At 39.6% G+C, this 21,741-nt stretch overlaps 1 protein-coding gene across 1 annotated transcript in view; it reads right to left on the bottom strand.

Annotated features, from left to right (window-relative positions):
- Positions 1-21,567, bottom strand: part of PUS10 (pseudouridine synthase 10) — a 77,788-nt gene extending 56,221 nt beyond the window's left edge. Inside the window, exons 1-4 of the mRNA XM_056122897.1 lie at positions 21,498-21,567; positions 13,612-13,750; positions 7,420-7,683; positions 5,429-5,515 (exon numbers count right to left, since the gene is read on the bottom strand). Of these exons, the coding sequence (XP_055978872.1) occupies positions 5,429-5,515; positions 7,420-7,683; positions 13,612-13,737 (477 nt within the window). The 5' untranslated portion in view covers positions 13,738-13,750; positions 21,498-21,567. The remainder of the gene's footprint in view (positions 1-5,428; positions 5,516-7,419; positions 7,684-13,611; positions 13,751-21,497) is intronic.
- Between the last annotated feature and the right edge of the window lie 174 nt (positions 21,568-21,741).

Raw genomic sequence — 21,741 nt, 5'->3', positions numbered from 1 at the left:
AAAGATGTCAGACAGGGCTGGAGAGATACTATAGCGGGTAGGGTGCTTGCCTTGCTTGCAGCTGACCCAGGTGTCACATAAGGTCTTCCAAGCCTCACCAGGAGTAATCCCTAAACCCAGAGCCAGGAGTAAGCCCTGAGCACTGCCAGGTGTGGGGGAAATAAAAAAAGTCAAATTATGTACTTTTAACCAAATGCAATTTCTATCAAAAGCTCAAACACTCTGAGTTCCTCATACAACTAATCACTTTAGTACTTTGTGACTATCTTGTGTCTCCAATTCATCAACTCTTTCCTCAGCATATTTCCATCCTGTTTCTCCTTTTAGTCTCCTCTAGAAGACATTCAAGCTTCTCTCTACCTTCAGTGTCTCAGATCTCAATATACATACATATATACAGACATACATACATATATTTATATATATATATATCACCATATTACACCACTGTATTCCTCTGTTTAACAAAGGATGAGTCATAAAAAGACTTATTATACCATTATTAGATTAAAACATGAATCCAAACCCAGAAAGTCATCATGATAATCATGAAATAAATATTTCATGAAATATTTATTACTCTCCCTTATAATCTCAACATTATTATCAAATTTTGCATACTGTGCTCAAAGATCCAGAGATTCTAAGTTTTATGTACAATGAGTTTCCATACTATTGCCTTCTTTAAAAATTCCTGAACTGGGACCAGGAGATAATGCAGCAGGTAGGGCATTTGCCTTGCATACAACCAATGGGGATCAATCCCAGCATCCCATATGATTTCACAAACACCACCAGGAGTAATAACTGAGTGCAGAGCCAGGAGTAAGCCTTAAGCAGAGGTAGGGTGATCTCCCACTGCAAAAAAGTCCTAAATAATACTTCCTGTGATTCTTAGCAGGTCATACTTTCTGTCCAACAGGGTTTCATCAGTAAACCTGCTTATTTTTTATCTTTTTAGTGTTAATAGTGTTCAGTCTTAAACTGTCCAGACTAGATCAGTTAGTTTCTTAAAAAACACATCAGGAAATATATACCTTCTCTCCTTCCTTATAATCACAAACTCAGGAGAATATGGTAATGATAAGTCCCCACCCCCCCAAAAAAATCCTTTAAATTGGTGCCTTTTCCTCATTTGTGTAATATAAAGTACCAGAATGGGAGACAAATACCCAAGATTATTAAAGATAAGTACTGGGAGGAATACTCCACAGCTTAGAAGCTGGACTCACATACTGGGGGAAAAGGCAACTCAGAGAAGGGATCACGAAGTAAATGATGCTAGGAGGGTCCACTCGGGATGGCAGACACAACCTAAAAACAGACTATAGGCCGAATATGATGGCCACTTAATACCTCTATTGCAAACCACAACACCCAAAAGGAGAGAGAGAGAAAAAGGGAATGCCCTGCCACAGAGGCAGGGTGGAGGGAAAGGGGACAGGGTGGGGTTGGTGGGAGGGACACTGGGAACATTGGTGGTGGAAAATGGGCACTCGTGGAGGGATGGATACTCGACCATTGTATGACTGAAATGCAAGCATGGAAGTTTGTAAGTCTGTAATTGTACCTCACGGTGATTCACTAATAAAAAAATAAATAAATAAATGGGTGCAATAGTGAAACATTAAAAAAATACTAATTAATTCAAAAGGATATTTGAGAAACTATGTTCTTTGTAGTCATATATCAATAGTCAAGATCAGGAAACAACCCACGTGACCAACAGATGGAGTATAAAGAAACTGGTATAAACACACGGTGGAATACTACTACTTAGTTGCCTATAAGAAAAAATGAAATCTTGCATTTTGCGGCAACATGGATGGAAACGGAGGGTATCATGCTAAGCAAAGTGAGTCAGAAGCAAAAGAACTGAGATCACACTCGGTGATCTCATTCATTTGTGAAATACAAAGAAACAAAGCAAGGGACCAGACAACAGTCAATCAAAACAAACCAGAGCTCCTGTCTATGGCACTGAGGCTGCCATGGCCTTCTGCTTGCTGCTCCACTGTCCCAGGTGAGGCCTGCCTCCAGCTGATATCACTGAACCTATTCCAGAAAGGGGGTGGAAGGGGTACAGAAGCAGAACCCCTCCCTCCCAGGTGGGCCCTAGCAGCATCCAAACCCAACCTGCACCATATTAAGGGCCTGCACCACAGACATATCTACTCAATAAATTAGATGCTGCTCATAGTTATTCTTCCTGTCATTCTGTGAGGATGAGCAGAGAAGACAGAAAGCAATCTTTAATCCCTCGGTATCTTCAAGAGGGAGGAGGATAACTACAAAGATCCATTCCCAGCACAAGAAAAACTAGAAAACCAATGGAGGCAACATGTAGAAGCCCATCAAGCTGACAAGGACATAAATAACATGAGTAGATCCTCAGACAGTGCTTTAGTGACACTATGATGAGAATGTTTTAACACATTCAAAGAAACAATAGCACAGGCAGTCAGCAAAGTATAAGAAAGTCTGAGTCACAATGAAAAAACTACACAGTCATAAATGACAGAAATGAAGAACATGTAAGTGATGTTTAAAAAAAATCATAATGACAGAAATGAAGAACATGTAAGTGATATTTAAAAAAAAATCAATAGAAACTCTGAATAGCAGAATCACAAAAGCTGAGCAAAAAGATCGAGGACCTCCAAGATGGAAAGCAGAAAGCCACTAGGAAACAGCAAAAGCTGGAAAATAGTCTGAAAAGAAATAAACACCAAAGCAGTGAACTACAGGATTAGTTCAAGAGTAACAATAACTACAAGGTTAGTTTAAGAAGAACAATAAAAGAATAATCAGAGTTTCTAAAGAACAGAAAGGTAAGTGTGATGAAATAACAATAGTTATAAAAAAAATCATTGATAAGAACTCCCCAGATCTAAGAGGACCAAAGAATCTCAATGAAAACAGACCCAATTAGGAAATCTCCGAGACACAGTATACTCAAAATGACAAAATCCAAAGATAGAAACAGAATATTGAATGCAGCAAGATCAAAAAAAGAACTTATAGACAAAGAAAAGTTCATTAGAAGTACAGCAGATCTATCAAATGAGAATCTACAAGCTGAAAGATGAAAGGATATAGTACAAAAACTCAATGAAATGAACATCTCACCAAGAAGACTCTATCCACAGATTATCATTCATATTTGGCAGAAATACAGAGCTTCCCAGACAGGCAACAGTTTAGGGAAGCCACAGCCTTGAAACCAGCTTTTCAAGAAGCATTGAAAGAGCTCCATTAAAGGACAGGAGAAATTTCACATTATGTGGTATTGAGTATGGCACTCACTAACGGTGCATATGGTAGTCCTCTGCTAGATTAAGAAAGGTTAAAAACAGCATTCATCATCACAATTTGACTTTTATTAATTCATTTTCTTGTAATTCTTTTTATTGGACCAAGTAACAGGAAATGAATTTGTTACATGCTTGCCAAGTAGTTAGACTGGAAGGTGGGAGGAAACCTGGGGATACTGGTGGAGGGAAGGAGACACTGATTCTGGGGCTGGTGTTGAAATGTTGTATGCCTGAAACAATGCTATTATGAACAACTTTGTAAATCACAGTGTCTCAAAAAACATTCCTGGGAAAAAAAACCCTGAGTCTGCCATAGTGGAGTGAACTGAAAACAAAAAAGGACTTTTATAGGGGCAGTGATGGAGGGATACTGACATGATGCAGCAGTCTAAAATACTAACATAGGCTGGAGATGTAGTACAGTGGGTAAGGCACTTATGTTACATGAAGCCAACCCAGGGTCAATCTCTAGTACCCAATATGTCCTCTGAGCCTGTCCGGGAGCAATCCTTGAGCACAGAGCCAGAAGCACTGCCAAGTGTGATCCCAAAACCAAAACAACAAAATATTAATGTAAATGAAATTATAAATCATGATACCTTAGTAAAAAAATTTAATTTAATAGATTTTTTTAATCCTTTAACTGAGGTTAAGTTCCTTTCCTTGGCTCTTTTATAGCATAAATATTATAAATACTCATACTAGCAAATAACTACATGTTGATATAAACCACTTGCTTGCGAATGATAATAACTACTTGCTTTCAATAAATAGGTATATGATAATAATTTTCTCCCATAGAAGTAGAAAATATGGAACATTCAAACAGACTGAATTGCATATTCTACTCTGAATGAGATAATTATTATAATCAACTAATTCCATGTATAATGATGTTTATTCTACACATAGGCAAATAAATTCTAACTTTTATACAGTCTAGGTTGAAAAACCACAATACAGAAGACATGTGGTACCAGGAAGTCACATATTCATATTCATATTCAAAATGCACATATATTCTGAACAGATAGAAAATTCATTTTAATGAGATGTGTAACTAATATGGTAACTAATTTGAAAAGCAAGTTACCTTCTTTTTCTCCTATATATTAGGTACCAACCCTAATTCTTCCATATTCTTCCACCAGTTATTTTGTCATCAACAGAAATACTATTTAAAATCACTAGGTTGGGGTTAGAGTGATAGTACAATGGGTAGGGTGCTTGCCTTGCACACAGCTAACCCAGGTTCAACCCCCAATACCTCATATGGTCTCCCAAGTCTGCCTGGAGTAAGCCCTAAGCACTGCTGGCTGTAGCCCAAACATCTCCTACCCCCTTAAAAAAAAAAAAAGTCACTGGGTTCTTTTTCACTTTCCAGTACTTTTTTACCACTCATTTCAGTTTCAATAAATCTTAAATCAGTTTTTAGTCTTCTGGGGACTAATAAACATGCTCAGAAAGAAAATGAAGGCAAACAGTTTAATGTTCAGGTGACACTCTGGTGTTCTTCAGGCAGAAGATGCTTCATAGATGCAAATGCATTTGCTTAGAAGTCACTGCTGAAATTATTATTTAACAGAATTAAAATTTTATGTTTTGTCAATTTTGACACTAAATGTTACAGTACTACATATTCAATTTTTTTAAACTAAAGAAGGGAAAAAGCACACAAACATGAGCAGCTTATCCTCTTCCTTTTTCAACACTAAAAGAGATGCCACCTTTTTATATTTTTTTCCAGAAAGCAAGTTTATTATTGAGATGTGCCTCTCCTAGGAACATTATAAAATGCTGCATCTGGCCCAAAGATCTCTGGATCCCCAGTTAAATCTCTTTCTCTGACCAGTATTCCTCACAAAGAGCTAATGCTTAATAAATATCTGCTACCGAGCAAGGCAATCATGTGTGAATAAACCAACTTGAGTCCATAATATTTTGTATCCACTACTCAACATTATTAAGCAGTGATAAGTTGCTTTCAATTATTCAATAGGCACACAAACTATGAAAACCATTAACAAGGCAAGGGATTGTTTCTATATCTCTGCTGTTGGAGAAATCTCTGACACAAGCATTTTATGACGTTTTCTGTGTGTAAAGGATCTTACCTCTCTGACTGACAGCTGTGGTGGGAAGGAGACGGAAAACACTAAGTTGGTGAATTCAAACCCAGAAGCCTCAACCTTTTGGCACACCTGAAAAGAGTGTTACAGTTACATGAATTCCCAGAAATTGCTGACATTTTTACTTAACTAATCTTCATAACATGAAGTTTTTAGAAAATGGCATGACAAAACTTCCAAATTTTCAACTTTGAGTAGGGAACTCTCACAGACATCCTGAAATCAAGTATTTGCTCACATGTCTCAGAAGACTGCCATATCACAGGGTACCAGGACCTGCCTGTGGTATTTAGTGAATATCAAAGAATTTCCTAGTGAGTTCCCCCACAACAGAAAAGATTTGAAAATAAATGAAAGCCAAATATGGTTGTCCTGATAGCTAGAGATTAAAGGCAAGCCTACATTCAATCATGCTACCACAAGACTTTATTTTTTCCTAGATATTTAAATGTATAAATGAAAAGCAATTATTCTCAGGTTAAGGAGATAGCTTAAAGGACTAGCACGCATTCTTTGCATACTGGACACCATGGATTGAGCCCCAGCAGCACTGGAAGTGGGCCCCAAGCACTGTGGCAGGCAGAGCCTCTGAGCACCACACAGAGTGCTCCCAATCAAAAAAGAAAAGATAAAGAAAAAACTCTCTCAAACTCTTTAGCTATGTTAAACAAACAGCTCCCCCCCCAAAAAAAAAACCAATATATTTTTCTTTAGTTGAACTCATGATTAAAGTACAATGACATATATTCATTGATTTTCAGATATCAGTTAATAAAAAAGTAATTTAAGGATCGGGGTAACAGCACAAATGCCTAGCATGTGTGAGGCCTTAATTTTAATCCCTAGAACTACATCCCCTGGCCCCATTATAGCCCTTCTTGGTATAATTTCTATTTAAAAAAAATTTTTTTTTAAAAAGAAGAGAAAGAAGAAGAGGGCCTAAGCAATTGTACAGTGAGTAAGGCACTTGACTTAATATAGCTAACCCTGGTTCCATCCCCAGCAACCCATATGGTCCCCAGAGAACCAGAAGTAACCCCTGAAAATTGCCTGGTGTGGCTCCAAACTGCCCTCCTCTCATTCAAAAGAAAAGAATAGAAAAGAAAAAAATGTAATAAAAAAAGAGAAAGAAATATTTAAAGTAATAGACATGGATTGGGGAGGCTTCTCAAGCAATGCTCAGGCAGTTTGGGCTCCCTCCCACTGATTCTCAGCCAATATACAGCAATGTTTAGAGGACCACTAGTAGCAAGGAACAAACTGGGGTCAGCTGCCTGCTAATCCACGTTATCTATCCAATCCCAACAGGTTTCAGATTAAATATATATATATATATATATTTTAAGAAAAAGTTTAAATGTAAATTAAACTAATTTGAATAGACTGTTCCTTTGATACAAAGATTCTAAGTTTTAAGATAGAACATGTGGGGCTGGATCTGCCACAGAGGTGGGGTGGGGTGGGGGTAGTGGGAGGGATGCTGGAACCATTGATGGTGGAAAATGTGCACTGGTGGAGGGATAGGTACTCGATCATTTGTATGACTGAAACATAAGCACGAAAGTTTGTAAGTCTGTAACTGTACCTGTAAAAAAATTTTTTTTAAAAATGTCTAAGATAAATTTGTACTGTACTGTACTGTACTGTCCTCCCGTTGTTCATCGATTTGCTCAAGTGGGCACCAGAAACAGCTCATAACAAATTGTGAGACAAGATAAATTTATACAATAAAAAATACAAGTGTATCACTTTGAAAAAAGAAAAGAAAAAAAATGTGGGGCTGGAGAGAATGAGGTAAGGTACTTGCCTTTATGCCACCAATCCTAGTTGAATTCCTGACACCATCTATGATTCTCTAAGCACTCCCAGGACTGACCCCTGAGCAGAGAGTCAGGAGTAAGCTCCTGAGCAAGCCCGTCCTCCCTGCCCCAAAAAGAAACAATTTCTATGCAATTAATATAAACCAGATTATTTACCTGTTGAATGAACTCCTTTTCACAGAACCCTTGAAGAACTCCTAGGCATACATTACATACATTTAAATTTGAGTTTTTGGAAGCAAAACCTCCATCTTCAACAGGGGAGATCCTTCCCTCTCCATTTTGACTCAGATTATCAATCCCTTTGGTCCCATCTTCTAATTCTTCAAGTCGCATTTTCTTGGGAGGTGGGTTTGGAACATCCAAACTTAACTCATTTTTTTCAGTTTCCAGAAATTTCTGTAGTTCTTTGAGCAACTCCTAGAAAATTAATTTTAAAAAAGATATAATCCTTTGATAATGACCTTTTGAGTAAAATGAAATGTGAAAACAGAAAAAAAATGATATCACCAATTTATATCATTAATTTATATAAATTCTGGAGCAATCAAATAATTTTATTAGACAGCATTAGCTTTCTGGGAAATAAACAAGAATTATCTAACTTATAACATATATGTGAATGTTTCTTTAAAAAGTTTAATCTAATTTCTTTTTTTTTAACAAGTGGTGCTGGCAAAACTGGACAACTACATGCAAAAAAAAAATGGGACTCACACCTCTATTTAATGCTGTGCAAAAAGTCAGATCAAAATAGACTAAAGACCTCAACATCAGACCCAAATCCATAAGAAAATGTAGGGAAAACTCTCCATGATATTGAAGCTAAAGGTATATTCAAAAATGAAATGCCACAGACCAAGAAGTAGAAGCAAAGATAAATAAATGGGACTGCATTAAACTAAGAAGCTTCTGCACCTCAAAAGTAACAGTGACCAAGATACAAAGAGCATATGGAATGGGAAAGGATATTTACCCAAAACCCTTCTGATAAGAGGTTAATATCAAAGATATACAAGGCTTTGGTTGTACTCTACAAGAAAAAAAAAAAACCCCACACTATCAAAACACGGAGAGAAGAAAAGAACAGAAACTTTCTCAAAGAAGAGATTTGAAATTAGCCAAAAGGAACATCAAAAAAATTGCTCTTCATCACTAATTATCAGGGAGATGCAAATCAAAATGACAATGAGATACCATGTCACACCACAGAGGCTGGCACACAACCAAAAGAACAAAAGCAACCAGTGCTGACGTGGATATGGGGAGAAAGGGACTCTCCTTCATTGTTGGTGGGAATGCACACTGGCCCAGCCTTTTTGGAAAACAATATGAATGCTTCTCAAAAAACTAAAAATGGGGGGCTGGAGCAATAGCAGAGAGGGTAGGGCGTTTGCCTTGCACGCAGCCAACCCGGGTTCGATTCCCAGCATCCCATATGGTTTCCGGAGCACCGCCAGGATTAATTCCTGAGTGCAGAGCCAGGAGTAACCCCTGTGCATTGCTGGGTGTGACCCAAAAAGCAAAAAAAATCCTAGAAACTGAGCTTCCATTTGACCCAACAATACCACTTCTGGGAATATACTCTGGGGGTTCAAAAACACACAGTAGAAACACCATCTGCACTCCTATGTTCATTGCAGCACTATTCATCATAGCCAGAATCTGAAAATAACCTGAGTGCTTGGAAACAGACAAATAGATTTAAAAAAAAACTGATGGCATATCTACAAAATGGTATACTACACAGCTGTAGCGAAAAATCAAGTCATGAACTTTGCCTATAAATGGATGGACTTGGGGAGTACCATGCTGAGTAAAATGCATCAGGAAGAGAGGGATAGATATAGAATGACTGCATTCATTTGTCATATATATATACATATAGTAGAAGACATATCCATGGCCAGGAAAAACTGGGATTAGGAGGACTGGTCAATGGTTGGAACCAACCACAAGTGTGTGGGGTGTGGAGAGTAGGTTTGATAGAGAAGGGGCCAGGATGACAATAACTGGAAATGATCATGCTGGACAGGAACTGAATGTTAAAAGTAAAGGGCTATTTTATAAGTGGATAGACATGGGGGTGTATCATGCTAAGTGAAATGAGCCAGAAGGAGGGGGACAGATAAAGAAGGTCTGCACTCATTTGTGGAGTATAAAATAACATAACATAAGACTGACACCCAAAGACAGTAGATACAAGGGCCAGGAAGATCACTCCATAGTTGGAAGCCTGCCTCATGAATGGAGGGGAGAAGGCAGCTGGAATAGAGAAGGGATCACTAAGAAAATGAGGGTTGGAGGAATCAGTCGAGATGGGAGATGTGTGCTGAAAGTATAAAGGATCAAACATGATGACCTCTCAATGGCTGTATTGCAAACCATAATACACCAAAGTAGAGAGAGAGTATGGGGAATACTGTCTGCCATGGAGGCAGTGGGAGGGTGGGAAAGTGGGGGTACACTGGGGTATTGGTGGTAGGGAATGTGCACTGGTGGAGGAATGGGTATTTGATCATTGTGTGATTGTAACTCAAACATGAAAGCTTTTAACTATATCTCACGGTGATTCAAAAATTTTAAAAAAATTTAATTCGGAAAAAAAACAAAGTAAAGGGATATACCAGATAACCTTTCAGTATCTGTATTGCAAACCACAATACCTCAAAGATGAGAACACAGAGTGAAAGAGAGAGAGGTGGGGGGTGCCTACCATAGAGGTGAGGGTAAGGGGGAAGGAGAGGCAGGCTGGGAGGGAGTGTGGGGGGTGATGGGAGGGAACCTAGGACACTGGTGCTGGGAAGTGTATACTGGTGGAGAGTTGGGTGTTGGAATACTGTATGACTGAAACCTAATCATGAACAGCTTTGTAAGAGTCTATGTCATAGGATCCTCCCAGGAGGGGAGATGCATGTTGAAAGTAGACTATGGACTGAACATGTTTGCCACTCAAAGCCTCTTTTGCAGACCACAACACCCAAAAGGAGAGAGAGAACACAAGGGATTGCCCTGCCACAGAGGTAGGGTGGGATGGGAGGGATGGGGGTGGGAGGGATATTATCCATGGTGGTGGAAAATGGGCACTGGTGGAGGGATGGGTATTTGATCATTGTATAATTGAAACCCAAGCACAAAAAATTGTAAATCTACAACTGTACCTCATGGTGTTTCACTAATAAAAAAAAAAATCTATCTCATAATGATTCAGTAACAAAATCTAAAAAAAAAATTAATTAAATAAAATAAAGTGTTAGAGAAAGAAAAAAAGTTTCACCTATCAGAAAAGCTTAGGAGAGGGCCAGAGTGATTACACAGCAGGTCTGACATTTGCCTTGCACATGCCCACCCCAGTGCCACCAGGAGTAAAACTGGCACATAGAGCCAGGGAGTAATTCCTGAGCATCAACAGATGTGGTTCAAAACCAGAAAGAATATAGGGTCTGGAGAAAAAGTAATGTGGCCTTGCATGGGGCCAGTCAGGGTTCTATCTCCAGCACTGCCAGTTTTTATCTGAGCAAAGAATCAGGACTAAGCCCTGAGCATTGCAGACTATGGCTCAAACAAAAACAAAAACAAACAAACAAAAAAAAAAAACAACAACAAAGAGAAGTACTTAAGTCCTAATATGAAGCATAAAAGGCCCTATTAATAATTCAATTATTTGGAGTTCAATTATAAGGCTCATTCACTTAATAATTTCAGTTAAATTTTGCAATTCTGGAACCAGGAAAACAGTACAGTGGGTTAGATCCAAATTCCAGTGTGATCCCCCACACAATATGGTCCCCTGAGCACCTCTGGTTGTAGTCCTGGAAGGCCCTAAGCATTGCCAAGTGAAACCCTGTAGGTAACCAATACTATGGGGAACCTATAGGGAACAAGCAGCAAGTCCCTAGGAGGTAGCATCGAACAGGAGCATCGCTAGGAGAGGTCCCCAACCCCTTGAACATTGCTTAGGAGGCCCCTCAAAAATAAACAAATAAATAAATAAAGACCCAAATTCTAATTATTAACAAAAGAAATGAACATATGCACATATTAATCATTTTAACATATACACCGTTTCCAATTTTCAAAGTATTTTCACAGACTTTATGAGTTTTCTCTTAAATTCTTGTGAGATAGATGCTATTCCCTTTTTTTTTTTTTTTTTTTTTTGCTTTTTGGGTCACATCTGGCGATGCTCAGGGGTTACTCCTGGCTCATGCACTCAGGAATTACTCCTGGCAGTGCTTGGGGGACTATATGGGATGCTGGGAATTGAACCTAGGTCAGCCATGTTGGCTGCGAGCAAGGCAAACGCCCTCCCTGCTGTGCTATCGCTCTAGCCCCGATGCTATTCCCTTTTACAGAAAACTGAAGTTGGAAAGTGAAGGAACTGGGATTGAAATCCAAGTCTACCAGCTGCAAATTCTAGGTTTTGGATTCAGAGAGACAGTTCACATTCTAGTTTGCTCACTTGATAGCTGTGAAACTTTAGGCAGGTTACTTAACCTCTCTATGCCTCAGTTTCTTCATCTGAAACAGTGACAATCATAGTATGTACTTACCTAACAGGTTACTACAGGATTATATAAAAGCTTGCTATAGAATTCTAAATGAATATTGGCTATAATTACTAGCTCCAAAATAATAGAAATAACTGGGGGGGAGGGGGAGTTGAAAAATGTTCTTACCAATTTCTGGGCAATTTTTTTTAATTAGAAGAAACTGAAAATGTTTATGTTCATAAATATCTATATTTATACTTATAGAGTATGCCTTCATTTACTGTTGACAACAGGTACTCAGAAACTATGACTTATTTTTATTTTATCAAGCCATTAAGATAAGACTGTAAGATTTTTACTCATAAGATTTATGTTTCAGGGTAAATTCATACCTTCTTAAAATATATTGTACTGTGCCAGGAGGCAACACAAAGAGCTAACTGCATGTTTTAAATACTGGAGCCCTTGGTTTGATGCCCCATTTGATCCCTGGCACTGCATAGCCCTGAGCACTGCTGGGAATAACCCCTGAGCACTACCAAAGACAGAGGATGACCAGGTATGATCTGAAAACCAAGAAGAAAACAACAACAAAACTATAGGACTAGAAAAAGGGGGTAAAACAAGAGCTTTACATGTATAGACCTTATGTGGTCTGAGTCCCAGCATATATGCCACCCCCCGCACTGCCAGGAATGATCCCTGATCACTGGGTCAGGACGAAGCCCTGAGTACTACCTCGTGTGACTCAAATCAACTCCTCCTTACCCTCCCATAACCTCAAATATTTGTCACTACACCATTCTGACTACAAAAATACCAATAGCCCTTCACCAATCCACTGGAACCCCCCAGTTTGATTGACTCTCCTTTCTCTGGTAATCTCAAATCTAAGGTCAGAGTAAAGGGATACTTTTCCAAATGTTCCCTGACTTTGAGACAAACAACCTACAGTGAAAGCTGGTCACTGAATAACATTGTTTCCTTCCAGTCAACTACATTGTATATTCTTCTTTTATCAATATGTAACAAAATAACACTGGAAGAAACACTATTCAGAGATATATTGCAATTATCATCTGCTTTGAAAAGACCCTCATTATCAGAACAAATCATATTTCAAAAATATATGCCATATAAATTTTATGTGTAAGTATTCTATTCAAGGTCAAAGTTCTCTGCATGTAACCATGGATGTCAAAAATCTCTACTTTTGTTTTGGTACTAATTGTAGTAAGTGATGGTGATAAGTACTAAGTTTCGGGGGCTACAAATGGTAGTATAGGAAAGAAGAAAAAGGAAAAAGGCAACCAAACCCACAGTGCTTCCACTGAAAGCAAGACCACAGGACTATCACCTACTGATTCTGTCACATCTTTCTAGTCTCCGGTGAGAAGCACTAATTCCTGATAATCGGTCTGGAAACTCTTTTGAAAGGTAACGAAAAACATTCAGTGAACAAAGATGTGCTACTTTAATTTTTCATATAACTGTTTAAGAAGGCACTTATACTTTTCAGACTTGTTTTATTGTAGCAATTACAGCTGCTTTTTAGTTTTAGCTATACAATAACATTATGGATAGAAACTTTACCTTAGTTACATAGGTATTTATGGAGAACTACAGAACTTTTTAAGGTAAGGATCAGGAAGCTAGTTCTAAGGGTTGGGGTGCATGCCTTCCATGCAGGAGATCTGCTTATATCCCCGTCATCAGTGTCCTCCAGTTTGGTCCCCTCACCATCACCACAAGATCCCCAGCCCAGCACAGCCAGAAGTAGCTCTCAAACACCGCCACATGGAGCCCTGAAACAAAACAAAGCAAAAGCAAAGGAAAAACAAAGAAATTGCAGTACCTTGTGGCTAAGTTTGTAGGGTGCGTGAAAATCCACACCACAGAATCTGAAGATACATCTTGGACAGGTACCAGTACTGTGCAACAATTGGGCCACTGGTTTATTTTCCGCAGTCAGTGGAAACATGCTGAAGAACTAACTAGAAAGAAAGAAAAGAAAGCAAATGAGCATTTCTTTTGTTTTATTTCACAGCTTTAGGGATTAAAGATTTGCTTTTGTTTGGCAAACATTATTTTGCACTCTTCAAAAATGTTCCTTAGATGCAAATGATACATGAACTTGAGGAAAATTCATAACATGAACCAGGCAAAGTTTCTAATATTCAGGGGCCTAAGCTAGTACAGCATGGAGGGCACTGCCTTTACATGCAGCAAACCAAGGTTCAATTCCTTGCACCCTATATAGTCCCCCAGAGTCAGTAAGCACTGAGCACCACTAGTGTACCCCCCCAAAAATTTCTAATATTCAAGAAACTGAAACATTTTGGATTATTATTAAGTACATCAATATAACTAAAGTATAAAAAATAATGCAAAATGCAAATACAGAGTAACTTTTTGTTTGTTTTGTTCTGGGTCCACATCCAGCAGTGCTCAGGGCTTGTTCCTGGCTCTGAGCTCAGAGATCACTCCTGGCAGAACTTGGATATGGAGGGTGATATGAGGGATGACAGAGATCAAACCTGGAGTATATGAGTGCAAAGGAAGTGTCCTGCCCACATACTGTCTCTCCAACTCCACAGAGTAAATTCTGCATTTTATTTTGTACCATTCAGCATTATTTGGGATCATAGAGTAATAAATTCAATAATTTTTTTTTCTACTTGGCATTAAGAAAGAATCTGCTAGGAAAAAAAATCAGAGTTGTCTACATTATGTAATATATAGACCAAAGCAATGACGTTTGTTGTAATACTGTCTATCTTGTGGCTGAGAATATAGTTAAAGCAGCAGAGCAGTTACTGAGCTAGTAAGAGGACCTGGGTTCAATTCCCAACACACACACACACACACACACACACACACACACACACACACCAAAAATTTAGTTTATTATGACAAAGATTTAAGCGTTTAAAAGAAATTGATCAATATTCCACAAACATCCACTTTACTCTGGTGAAATAACTAAATGACAACCAACTAGTAGCGAAATCAGTAGAAAACTATACTTCTTTTATGAAAAGTGAAAACTCTAACAAAATGAAATTAACTCTAAAGTACTTCAGAGTGACTACTTGTCCAAAGTAAGTTCCTAACTTCTCCAAATCGAAGAAACTTATAAGCAATACTAATAAAGGAGAAACAATCCAAGACAAATCTCTTATTACCAGGAAAGAAGATGTGGCAATATCAGGAACCCATATAAGCTTTGCTGATGAAAAGGACTGATTCAACAAAAAAAGCATGTAGCTGCCACAGAGAAAGTACATGAGGGAGAGCATTTGCTCTGCATGTGATTGTGGCTGCCATGAACCTGGTTTGAATCACCAGAAAGGGTAAACAATCCAGTATAAATCTCTCATCACCAGGAAAGAAGGGTATTACATTTTAAATTAAAAACATTCCATTTGGCAAAAAAGAAAAAAGAAAAATGTTCTGAATAATGAAGTTGTCCACGTTACTTCAGAATGAGAAACAAGTGGGGCCAGGAAAATAACTTAAAAGGCTGGAGTGCATGTGAGAACTCAGGGTTCAATTCCTGGCAATCATATGGTTCCCCTGAGAATCTCCTGGAGCAAACCTCCCCATCCCCACCCACTGCTGCAGGGGTAGTTCCCGGGTGTGGCCCAAAACCCGTTTAAAAAAAAAAAAAGTAAAACGATGAGCTGGACAGTTTATAAAACAACAATTGCAAGACAATGTTGCAGTATGGTACAACTGTGGTTATACAGATATAAGACAGTGGTACTTCTTAATATCCACAGTTTCATAAGTCAAATAAACCTCCTTTGAAAATTGTGAATTGGTGAAGCATTTACCAACTGCTCACTATGAAAACTTTCTTGGAATTAGTTTGTGTTTTGCAATCCTTCAAACCTCGCTGCTTTCCGGCAAGATTCCTTGTTTTTTAATTAGTCACTACTTAACAAGAGAAGTGAATCTTTGACACAAAATAATGAGAAAACAGGTATATAGTTTGTTTGTTTTTGCATGGGGCCTCAGCCAGTAGTGCTCGTTCACTGCTCAGGAGATGCTCCTGGTAGTACTTGTAGGACCACATAGTGTTGCAGATCTAACCCAACCAGGCCACCCACATACAAAGCATGAAAAAGGCCTACAAACTATCTCTCTGGCCTCAACAGGTTTTTTTTTGTTTTTGTTTTTGTTTTATAATTTTTGGTCACACCCAGCGATGCACAGGGGTTACTCTGGCTCATGCACTCAAGAATTACTCCTGGCAGTGCTCAGGGGACCATACGGGATGCTGGGAATCGAACTCAGGTCGGCCGCATGAAAGGCAAACGCCCTACCTGCTGTGCTATTGCTCCAGTTTTATAAAAACTCTTTTTAATCTTAAAAATCAGCTCAGGGGCTAGGGAACTAGAGAGATAGCACAGAGGGTAGGGTGCTTGCTTTGCCAACCTGTATTCAACCCTGGGCATCCCCTATGATCCCCTGCACCCTGCAGGGAGTGCTTCCTGAGTGCAGAACAAGGAGTAACCCTTGAGTACCTCAGGCTGTGGCCCAAAAACAAAAACAAATCAGCTCAGGGGCTGGAGAGATAGAAGTGAGATTAAGGTACCTGCCTCACATGTGGCCCACGCACGGTTCCTGAGCCCACCAGGAGTGAGCCCTGAGCACAGAGCCAAAAGAACTGAGCACAGATCATATAGCCCAACTCTTACCCCTCCAAAATAAGAAAACGTGCCAAAAATCAGTTCAGCTGCCAGGATTGAATCTGGCTGAACAGGTGGGATGACAGGGGGAAAAAAAAGAAAACCAGGCTTGTCTGAACACACCAGTGAGAACATTCAGACACCAGGATTGGGAAACATTGATTCAGGGTTGCCTAATGAAATATGAGCTCTAAGCTGTACTAAAAAAATTAGAGGGTTTTGGAAAACAATATAGACATACCTAAAAAAACTGAAAATTGAGCTTCCATATAACCCAGCAATACCAGTCCTGAGAATATACCCTAGGGGTTCAAAAACACAGTGTAGAAAAGCCATCTGCATTTCTATGTTCATTGCAGCACTATTCACAATAGCTAGAATCTGGAAACAAAGCAAGTGTCTGAGAACAGATTAGAAATTATGGTACATCTACAGAGTGGAATACTACACAGGCTGTTAGAAATAATGAAGTTATGAAATTTGCTTATACGTGGGTGGACCTGGAGAGTATCATGCTGAGTGAAATGAGTGAAAGATGGAGGGATAGGGGCTGGAGCAATAGTACAGGGGGTAGGGCAGTTGCCTTGCACACAGCTGACCTGGGTTCGATTCCCAGTATCCCATATGGTCCACTGAGCACCGCCAGGAATAATTTCTGAGTGCAAAGCCAGGAGTAACTCCTGAGCATCACCGGGTGTGACCCAAAATGATGTGTTCATTTGTAGGATATTTAAAAAATAAAATAGTATGAGACTAATACATATCCAAGGGTAATAGAAATGAGGGCAGGAGAACTTGGAAACTTGCCACAAGTTGGGGGAAGGGCAGTTAGGACAGAGAAGGGACCACTATAACAGTGATAGGAAATGATCACTCAGAGAAAGAGTGATATACATAATAACCTTTTAGTGCCTACATGGTCACCTGAATGATCTTTCAGTATCTTTATTGCAAACCATAATGTCCAAAAAGAATGGGGAGGAAGGAGAGCAGAAAAGTGTTCGCCACAGAGGCCGGCTGGTGGGAAAGAGATATGGGTGCTGGAAAATAGACTGGTAGAGGGACAAATATTGGAACATTGTGTGACTGAAACCCAATCATGAATAACTTTGTAACTGTGTATCAAGGTTACAAAAAAAAATTACAGCGGAGTCAGAGTGTGATAGCTCAACACAGAAGTATGTGCTGTGCACAACAGGGCTAAGATTTGTTTTCTGGTACTGCGTAACTCCCCAGAGCACTGTCAGAAGACCCTGAGCACTGAAGCTTGAAGTAGCCCCCGATCATGACCAAACGTAACTCCCTCACACCCAAACTTCATGCAGTTTGAGGACAACTAAAGTGTGCATGTTCCTCTCCCCACCCCTGGTGATTATCACAATCAAGTGCAAACAACACAACCACTAAAAGGAGGGAAGGTAAAGGGACGAAAATTACAATGTAATAAGCCTTCAATAATGAAGCTTCCTATGGTCATTATTGTTTTCCAGTTGTATCAATCCCATTCCATCTCCAACTTAATCAGCTAGTATGATACTCAGAAGGGATTGAGATTCTATGAGGGGCTGATAATCAATATTAAAAGTATAATCATCAGGGCTGGAGAAATAGCACAGTGGGTAGGGCGTTTGCCTTGCACGCAGCCGACCCAGGTTCGATTCCCAGCATCCCATATGGTCCCCTGAGCACTGCCAGGAGTGATTTCTGAGTGCATGGCCAGGAGTAACCCCTGCGCATCGCCGGGTGTGACCCAAAAAGAAAAAAAAAAAGTATAATCATGATGGGGCTGGAGCAATAGTACAGTAGAGTGTTCCCGGCATCACATATGGTCCTCTGAACACCGCCAGGAATAATTCCTGAGTGCAGAATGGGGAGTAAACCCTGAGCATGATAAAGTGTGATCCAAAAACAAAAACAAAAAATACATATATCCATGAGTGCACAGAGAAACTGTTTCTGTCTCAGTATTTTTTCATCCTCTTTCCATTAGCTAAGGTCCAGGATTTCATTTCCATCAAAATTCATACTTAGGGCAGGACATAGCTAAGTGGCCTAAGTAGCTCAATGGGCTAAATTTGATCCCCGGCAGTCCCTACAGTTCCCTGAGCACTGCCAGGAGTGATTCCTGAGTGTAGGCAGAGACAGGAGTAATCCTGAGCATTGCCAAGTATGGCCCAAAAACTTAAAAAACAAAAGCCTCTTATAAATTTGATATAAAAACAAAAGCCTCTTATAAATTTGATATGCCAGACACAGTAACAACAAAGTCTCCAATGGAGACGTTACTGGGCCCGCTCGAGCAAATCGACGATCAACGGGAGGGCCTTTACCTTTACCTTAATATGTGCTGAAAAAGACACTTTGCATCGAAGATTTTTTAGTGACTTAAATATTTTTTATTAAAATGCTTTGTTCTCTTTCCTTTTGACTTAAAGACTCAAAACGTTTATTTCTTCAGTTCATGCAAAGTCAGTAAATGAAACACTGCAATCTCTTGGTTCTGAGAAGTTCCCAAACCTGTTAGGAATTAGGAAATCACCTGTTTTGAGTAATATGAAGAGGACTTGAAAAAGAAAATAGAAGAAAACCTTGTGTGTGCTAATTTAGTAATTTAACAGATTTACAAACCTCTCAAGATCATTTTCCTCTAGCAACAATCTAGCAACCTCTCAAGCAAGATAATCTTACAGAGGGGGAAAAAGTGCTTTGAATTTGGTTGCTCCACTTTGATATACAGACCTGATGCAGTATCCGTAAGCCATCAGAAACAAGTTGCATATGAGATTTATGATCTATGAAAGCAAACCCTGAGAAATGTAATCCATGCCATAAGGATTCTTTGTTGTTTTGTTAGGATTTTTGCTTTTAAAACAAAATAAAAGCAAACTTAGCAACAGAATAAAATATTGGTTAACAGTGGGGATTGGAGAGGGTAAAGAGAGCCAATTAACAGGTAAAGAGGGTCTATGTATGGTGAATGAAATTACTTTTGACGGGAATCATAATGTAGCATTTACAAATGTCGAATGCTATACACATAAAACCAATGTTATAAGCAATATTGCTTCAATTAAAAAATTAAAGAGGCTGCTGAGATAGCATAATGGGTCCAAGGTGTTTGCTTTGCATGAAGTCGATCTATGTTTGATCTTCACCACCAAGGCCCACTGGGAATGACCCCTGAGCACAGAGCCTAGAATCCACTCTGAGCACAACTGAGTATGACCGCCCCCCCCCAAAAAAAGAAAACCCAATATCCAAAGTTATAATACAAGATTTATTTTTAAAATAAAGGAAAGGGGCTGGAGCGATAGCACAGCAGGTAGAGCGTTTGCCTTGCACAAAGCCAAGCCAGGTTCTATTCCCAGCATCCCATATGGTTCCCCGAGCACGGCCAGGAGTAATTCCTGAATGCAGAGCCAGGAGTAACCCCTATGCATCGCCTGGTGTGACCCAAAAAGCAAAAATAAATCAACAATAGGAAAAGTTAAGCAATTGTTAACAGACTGTAATGTCTTTGCAAGAACTGTCTTTAGGGGTTTAAGAACAGCTTGTACATAACGTAGCTACATAAGCAAAACAAAACTTATTAAAATAATATAACAGAAGAAAAACGTGGCCATTAAAATACTGTTTGCTCAGAAGCAATTTTTTGTACAGCCCTTAACATAAACTCAAAAGAACATGAACAAAATGTATTAGTGCTGAAAAATGTTTTCTAAGTAGAAATTAGAGAATCAAGAGATGAAGCAAAACATTCAAATAGATTTACCTAATAGAGGACCAAAAGATAGGATGGGCTAAAGGGCTTGCCTGGCACTTGACTAACTGCTGTTTGATTCCTGGGACCAGTTATGCTCAATCCTTGAGCATCCCAGTGTGCCCCAACCCACCCACCCACCCAAAAAAAACAAGCAAAAAATGTTGACTTATAAATATACATCAAGCTCGGTTTGAGAGTTACCTGCAAATCAGAAGAAGAGTGTGATCAGATTTCCAATTTTTTCAGGTTTAATGTTAAACTATTAGAGAACTTTGCAAAGCATATAGAACCCCATCAGAATAGCCCAAAAAAAGCGATATTAAACTCAAACTATTGTGATAATATTGGAAAGACGAAAAATGCTTTAAATATAAGACATCAAAATAGCAGTATTCCTACATTAAAAAATATATATAAGACATCATTTTGAAGATTGAGAGCAAAAACTTCATGATGGATTGAATCTTGGAACAGATACCATAGAACGGGGAAAGTAGGGGTGTCAAGTTTATTAAAGCCTAGGATTTTAGTTCGAACCTCTGAATTAAATCACAGTGATTTATCCATTGCAAAATGGAAAAAAAAAAGAAAGAAAAAACCTAAAAGGAGAGGTCTGAAGAGAAAGAAATCCAAACTTGTGTGCATGCAATAAAAATGTAAAAGAAAAGAAAAAAAGTTTTGCTCTTCGTTTGCTAGTATTTGCTTTAGAGAAGGAACTGGGAAACAAATCATTGCCAACAGAACCTGCGCCCACGTGTCAAGATCCCTACCGGGGTTGCGTTTCTTCCTAGCCCAGGAAACCCGCGCAGGGGTCCGGCTCTCCTCCCCCACCTCTCCCCCAGCCCCGCCGCCCCCGACTATCCGACTACGTAAAGACTCGTTATCAGGGGGAAGTGAAGGGTGATTTGTTTTTTATTTTAACCACCAAGATGACCAGACTGTCTCAACACTCCCGTGATCTTGCAAAACTCATTTCTCTACAGATGGGCGTCGCTCCTCTAATGGAACGGGGTGGGGGTGAGTTTCCAGAGTGGGTGCTCACAACTTCGGGGCGCGACGGAAAGACGCGGCGATGGAAGGAACCCACGATCGCCCCTGGGAAAGTTCACCCCCGCCCTAACCTCCACTTTTTGCTCTGACCAGCAAGCCTTTACCTCCTTCGACCCGGTCCAAGGAACTTCCCCCTCCTTGCTAACGGAGCGGGTCCGAGCGGAATGACTCGGTCCCCTTTACACTCGCTCCGCACCCAGTCCCCATCCCCTCCTTCAGACCTCCCAGCCTCACCTTCTCCCACGACGCCGCAGCCTCAAATTTAACCCCTTCCGACCCTCGAAGGGAACGGGGAAGACTAAAGACAACGCACCTACGGAGCCTGGCAATTCTGCTCCCAGAGGAAACTAGAACTTGAGAACGAAAGTACCACCCTCTCCAAAGGAATCAGTGAACTCTTCCCTACTTGATTGTGAGGGAGTCGGTAGAACTGCCTGGCCCGTAGCCACACGCAGATCTCCTCCAGGTGTGTAAGAGA

Source organism: Sorex fumeus, unplaced genomic scaffold (assembly GCF_029834395.1).
Source record: "Sorex fumeus unplaced genomic scaffold, SorFum_2.1 ptg000006l, whole genome shotgun sequence".
NCBI classification, from domain to species: domain Eukaryota; kingdom Metazoa; phylum Chordata; class Mammalia; order Eulipotyphla; family Soricidae; genus Sorex; species Sorex fumeus.
The sequence above is the reverse complement of the archived record's forward strand: the minus strand, read 5'-3'. Positions and strand labels throughout refer to the sequence as shown.